At 28.7% G+C, this 6,151-nt stretch overlaps 1 protein-coding gene across 3 annotated transcripts; it reads left to right on the forward strand.

The window, feature by feature from the left end:
- The first annotated feature begins 36 nt into the window (after positions 1-36).
- Positions 37-6,142, forward strand: LOC127070460 (dihydropyrimidine dehydrogenase [NADP(+)]). Of its 3 annotated transcripts, XM_051008474.1 has the most exons (15): positions 39-336; positions 1,259-1,369; positions 1,696-2,028; positions 2,500-2,808; positions 2,890-3,216; positions 3,362-3,572; positions 3,707-3,891; positions 3,962-4,177; positions 4,235-4,399; positions 4,488-4,640; positions 4,714-5,097; positions 5,181-5,357; positions 5,442-5,666; positions 5,756-5,913; positions 6,002-6,142. In XM_051008474.1, exons 1-15 carry the CDS (start codon positions 292-294, stop codon positions 6,075-6,077), a joined length of 3,075 nt encoding a protein of 1,024 aa, XP_050864431.1. In that variant the 5' UTR covers positions 39-291; the 3' UTR covers positions 6,078-6,142. The 3 variants fall into 3 exon arrangements, with proteins under 3 accessions (XP_050864432.1, XP_050864430.1, XP_050864431.1); XM_051008475.1 differs by lacking the exon at positions 6,002-6,142 and having other exon boundaries at positions 37-336; positions 5,442-5,641; positions 5,756-5,907; XM_051008473.1 differs by having other exon boundaries at positions 38-336; positions 5,181-5,666.
- Positions 6,143-6,151: the final 9 nt, after the last annotated feature.

Consider the following 6,151-nt stretch of genomic DNA (forward strand, 5'->3'; position numbering starts at 1 on the left):
TATGTATATATATATGTATGTGTGTATATAGTGAATTTTCAGTCGCCATTTCTACTTGAATTCATTCATGCAGCAGACGTAATGTCAAGAAAGTTGTAACTACGTTTCACGATAACAGATCTAGGATCTAAATAACAATAGATTTAATTATTCGGTAACTCGAAGTAAAATGCTTCAGTAACACGTAAAACTATTTTATTAGTGAATTGGTGTAAGAAATAAAAAGTGTGTTAATATTTTTTCTTTGGTATAGTGCAATTGTGTATTTTATCATTAGATAGAGGTTAAAGAATGGCTACGTCTGTTTTTATTAGCAAAGATATACCCGACATTGAAGTAAGTACAAAATTACATATTTACGATGTATAAATCATCGAGTATTTCTTTAGTTTATTTTTCTTTTAAATAATTTATTATATTTTTAATATTAACACTTTGCAGATGCGTGTCTGCAAACAGTAGCCTAAGCATTTTTATCGTTCTAAGATTTGGCCTTAGACGTGTGTTTGTAATCTATTCAAACATAACAATTCATTCTCTCTAATCTAAATTGTTTTTTCTAACATGAACTTATCTTATCTTGGTATTGAATTTCTAACAGTTTCGTTTTTTTTTAAACGTAACTTACGCGTCTGCAGTTATCTTACGTTGACCTTTCTTTTTAAACGATATATCTCTAATAATCAAGTATTTCATTTGTTCAAACATTTTATACAATTTATTATATTTATATTACTGTAATTCATTTATTATATTTAGTTTATTAATTATTAGTTTTATATAACAATATTCAAGACGATTTAATATCATGCTGAACAGAATTTTAAAACAACAAATTAATGTTAATAATCGTTAATAAATTATTAATTAATATCCTGTTTATTATTTTGCAAAAGTTTCTTTTCTTATAACAAAATTTATCATTGTTATAATAGAATCTTCAAGCATATTTCACTTTTGCGTTAAATATTCCGAAAACTTCTCGTTCAGACGAAACACTCATACGTTAGACAGTCTGTCTGCAATAGATTAATAATTTTGTTTTGCATACTTCATACTTTTTTGTACAGTTTTTAATACTGTGCGTATATGGAATTTTTTAAGAATATATTACAATTAATTTTAATTATATTTATATATATATATATATTAATAATTTTTTTTTCTACTAATAATAATGTTTTTTTTTTTTTTCATTCCATATTTATATATTCGTATGGTTATCAATATACTTCTTAAAATATATTCATGTTTCCAGAATATATTACAATTAAATCCAAAAACAAAATCGTTTGCAAATCTTGTCCCGTCGTTAATTACAAAAAAAGAGAAACAAAAATGGAAGAGAAATATCAACGACAAATGTGACGTAAGTTTAATAAACTATATTTTTAAAGTTTTTCTCATAAAACATTTCACTGTGTTGAAATTGTTTTTAACCGAGTTTCCAATTTATCTATTATTTATTAGTTTAAAGAACTTACTACGAACTATCAGTTATCAGTGATTAAATCTCGTGTCTTCGTCAAATTCAAGTAGTCAGACATATTTATTTTATTGTGATGTAAATAAATATTTTTATCGTATAACGTAATTAATAACTATCGTAACATTTTTAATTCGATTAGATAATGAAGATATTTACTTCGAGAAGTAATGAAGATATTTACTTTTATATTGAATTTCATTTTACAGAGTTGCTTATCGCTTAAAAAAAATTTTGATGACATCAAACATACGACACTGAGCGAAAGAGGTGCATTAAAAGAAGCTGCACGTTGTTTAAAATGTGCTGATGCACCTTGTCAAAAATCCTGTCCAACTCAATTGGACATCAAATCTTTTATTACTTCAATATCGAACAAAAATTATTATGGGGCAGCTAAAGCAATTTTTTCAGATAATCCTTTGGGTCTTACATGTGGAATGGTCTGCCCAACTAGTGATCTTTGCGTTGGTGGCTGTAATCTTCATGCCAGCGAAGAAGGCCCTATCAACATTGGTGGTCTTCAACAATTTGCTACCGATGTAAACTACATTTTTTTATTAACATATATGTATTTTAAAAAATGTTAAATGTATATATTTGGTAATTAATATAAAAAAAAATTTTGTGAATTCTAAGGAAAGATGTTCGATCATTTTTAAATTAATCGTTTATTATGATAAATGTTTGTAAATTTTGAAAAAAAAGAAATGCAATAATAGTTAGCAGCTGATTGGAACGATTAGAGTTAATTTATTTAACAATTTCAAATATCTGATCTTCGAGAAAATTATTTTGATTAATTTAATAAATTTATTTATTTTTTCACATTTTTACAAACATATTCTGTATGAATTCATTTTAATTTATTTATACTTTCGGATTATCATTAATATTATTTATTTTGTCATATTTATTTTATCATCATATATTATTATTTTATCTTTAAATTATCATTTTTAATTTATCATTATATTTATGTATATTTTCTATTTCTTCTCTTTATTTTATAGATCTTCAAACAAATGAACGTTCCTCAAACACGAATCCCTAATCAATCGGTTCCACATGCCGATACGAAGATCGCATTGATCGGTTGTGGTCCAGCATCTTTATCTTGTGCTACATTTCTTGCACGTTTAGGCTACAATGATGTAACGATTTTTGAAAAACATCATTACATCGGTGGTCTAAGTTCTTCCGAAATTCCACAATATCGACTTCCATATGACGTAGTAGATTTCGAAATAAATCTAGTTAAAGATCTTGGAGTAAAAATCGAGTTGGGTAGATCGTTATCAGAAAAAGATTTAACGATCCAGGTAAATTTATCGCGAATCGGTCGAATTTATCGATCATTTTAATACATTCAGAAACAATAAAAAATATTTTATTCGTTTCAGGGACTTTTTAAAACAAATTACAAAGCCATTTTTCTAGGTATTGGTCTTCCAGAACCTAAAACATTAACAATCTTTTCTGGACTGACGTCAAACGAAGGATATTATACATCGAAAAGTTTCCTTCCAGTTGTAGCTAAAGGCAGTAAACCTGGAATGTGTCCTTGTAAAAATAACGAAGAATTACCACATCTTCGAGGAAATGTGATAGTTTTGGGTGCCGGTGATACAGCATTTGATTGTGCAACCTCTGCTTTAAGATGTGGTGCTAAAAAAGTCTATGTTGTTTTCAGAAAAGGTTTTACCAATATTCGTGCTGTCCCTGAAGAGGTAAGTAATAATTAATAGTTATAAATGTTATAATAATAGGCAATAATTAATATTTAATATGTTATCATGTATACATACATATATAATAATTATTTAAAAAATATTATTTGATAATGAAAATTAATATCCGTTTGTAATAATTTAGGTTGATTTGGCTCGAGAAGAGAAATGTGAATTTATACCTTTCCAATCACCGAAACAAGTGATTGTTCGTAATGGAAGAATCGTTGCCATCGAATTTTGTCGAACTGAAAAGAACGACGAAGGTGACTGGGTTGAGGATGATGAACAAATATTTCGATTAAAAGCTGATTTCGTTATTTCAGCTTTTGGATCGGGATTACATGATTTGGATGGTAACTTATATAAATTTATTTGCATCCATATATAAACATTAATAATAATACTAATATATGGATACAAAAAACCAATCAAATTAATATACATACAAATAGTTAATAATAATTTAATTTTAATAAATAATCAACAGTAAAACAAGCTATGACACCAGTAAAATTTAATACATGGGGCTTACCAATAGTGAATACAAAAACCATGTGCACATCTGTTCCTGGAGTGTTTTGTGGTGGTGATTTGGCTGGTGTTGCTCAAACTACTGTGGAATCTGTAAATGATGGTAAAACGGCTGCTTGGTACATTCATAAATATTTACAGGTACATACATATTTACTTCTTAAACTAACACATTATACTATATTACATATCTATTTGTAATGTTTTACAGGAATCCTATGGCTTAACAGTTCCAGATACACCACAATTACCAAAATTCCATACACCAATTGATGAAGTCGATATAAGTGTCGAAATGTGTGGTTTAAAATTTGAAAATCCGTTTGGCCTTGCATCTGCACCACCCTGTACAACCAGTGCAATGATTCGTCGAGCTTTTGAAACTGGCTGGGGTTTTGCTGTTACTAAAACATTTTCGTTGGATAAAGTATATTTTATTATTGTAATAAAAAATATAACATATTATATATGATATACTTTTTAGGATCTGGTTACTAACGTATCACCGCGTATCATTAAAGGAACGACATCACGACACCATTTTGGTCCTGAACAAAGTAGCTTTTTAAATATTGAGTTAATATCTGAAAAGACTGAAGCATATTGGTGTCGTAGTATTACTGAACTGAAGAAGGATTTCCCTACTAAGGTTTTTATATATCTGGAAATTTTATGATTTGTTATTTTATGAATTATTATTATTTCTCTTAATCATGAAATATATGTATTATATATAGATTGTAATCGCTAGTATAATGTGCACTTATAACAGTGCAGATTGGACAGAACTTTCACGAAAAGTTGAAGCAGCTGGTGCTGATGCCTTAGAATTAAATTTATCTTGCCCACATGGTATGGGAGAATCTGGAATGGGCTTGGCATGTGGACAGGTCTGTATAAACAATTTGTTTCTTTTTCAATCAGTTAAATAGTCAATCATAAAATTTCAATAATATTTTGTAGGATCCAGAGTTAGTTAGAAACATTGCAAGATGGGTCAGAGCAGCAGTGAAAATTCCATTTTTCATTAAATTAACACCAAACATTACTGATATCGTTTCGATAGCTATAGCAGCTTATGAAGGCAATGCAAATGGAGTGTCTGCCATTAATACGGTGCAAGGTTTAATGGGATTAAATTCTAATGGGATACCATGGCCTGCTGTAGGATATAACAAATTGACTACGTACGGTGGAATGTCTGGAAATGCAACCAGACCACAAGCTTTAAGAGCTGTGTCATCTATTGCGAAACGGCTTCCTGGATTTTCTATACTTGGTATAGGTGGAATCGATTCCGCTGAAATTGCTTTGCAATTTTTACATTGTGGAGCATCTATTCTTCAAGTAATGCTAATCATTTTGTTTGAAAATGATTGTTAATATATAATTATATCAATTGATAATATCGCTATTTGTTACCTTCAAAGGTTTGCAGTGCCATTCAAAATCAAGATTTTACACTTATCGACGATTATGTGACCGGTTTAAAAACATTATTATATCTAAAGAGTCTTAAACAAACAAAAGATTGGGATGGTCAGAGCCCACCTACTTTTAAACATCAAAAAGGTAAACCAGTTTCTTTGCAACATGCTCTTGGTAAAGTAAGTACTATTATATATTATATACTACTGTGGTACCAAAATTATCAATTCGAATTTGTATTCACATGTGTTAATAAATTACAGAATATACCATACTTTGGAGAATATCAAAAATTGCGAGAGAAGAAGATCGCAGAGTTAAAAGAAAAAATGAATCCATTAGATATTAATTTTTCATCAACAAGACCAGCACCAGAACCAGTTGGATCAGTACCAGCTATAAAAGATGTTATCGGAAAGTCGTTGTCTCATATTGGGGCTTACAAAGAATTAAATAACAAACAGCAAGTTGTTGCGTTAATAGACGATGTATATAATTAATTTAGATTAATTATATTTGCATGCTGATGTTATTTTACTGAAGCTTGTTTTATTTTTTTATTTATTTTTTTTATCAGGATATGTGTATAAACTGTGGGAAATGTTACATGGCCTGTGCCGATTCTGGTTATCAATCAATTACTTTTGATTCTGAAACTCATATACCAAAAGTAACTGATGATTGTACAGGTTGTACTCTTTGCTTGTCGGTATGTCCGATCATCGATTGTATTACGTAAGTTTTCTAATGTATTATTATATTTGAATTAGAACTCCGTATATATAAAAATTATTCTTAATAAATAATTAACAATTATTCACAGAATGGTTCCAAAAACGAAACCACATATCATTGGAAGAGGAATACCACCGAAAGGTTACATCGAAGCACTATGTTAATTAATATATTAAACATTTATAAATAAATATTAATATCAAATAAAAAAGTATCAAGTATAAAAGAATTACTACTA

Source organism: Vespula vulgaris, chromosome 18 (assembly GCF_905475345.1).
Source record: "Vespula vulgaris chromosome 18, iyVesVulg1.1, whole genome shotgun sequence".
Taxonomy (NCBI): domain Eukaryota; kingdom Metazoa; phylum Arthropoda; class Insecta; order Hymenoptera; family Vespidae; genus Vespula; species Vespula vulgaris.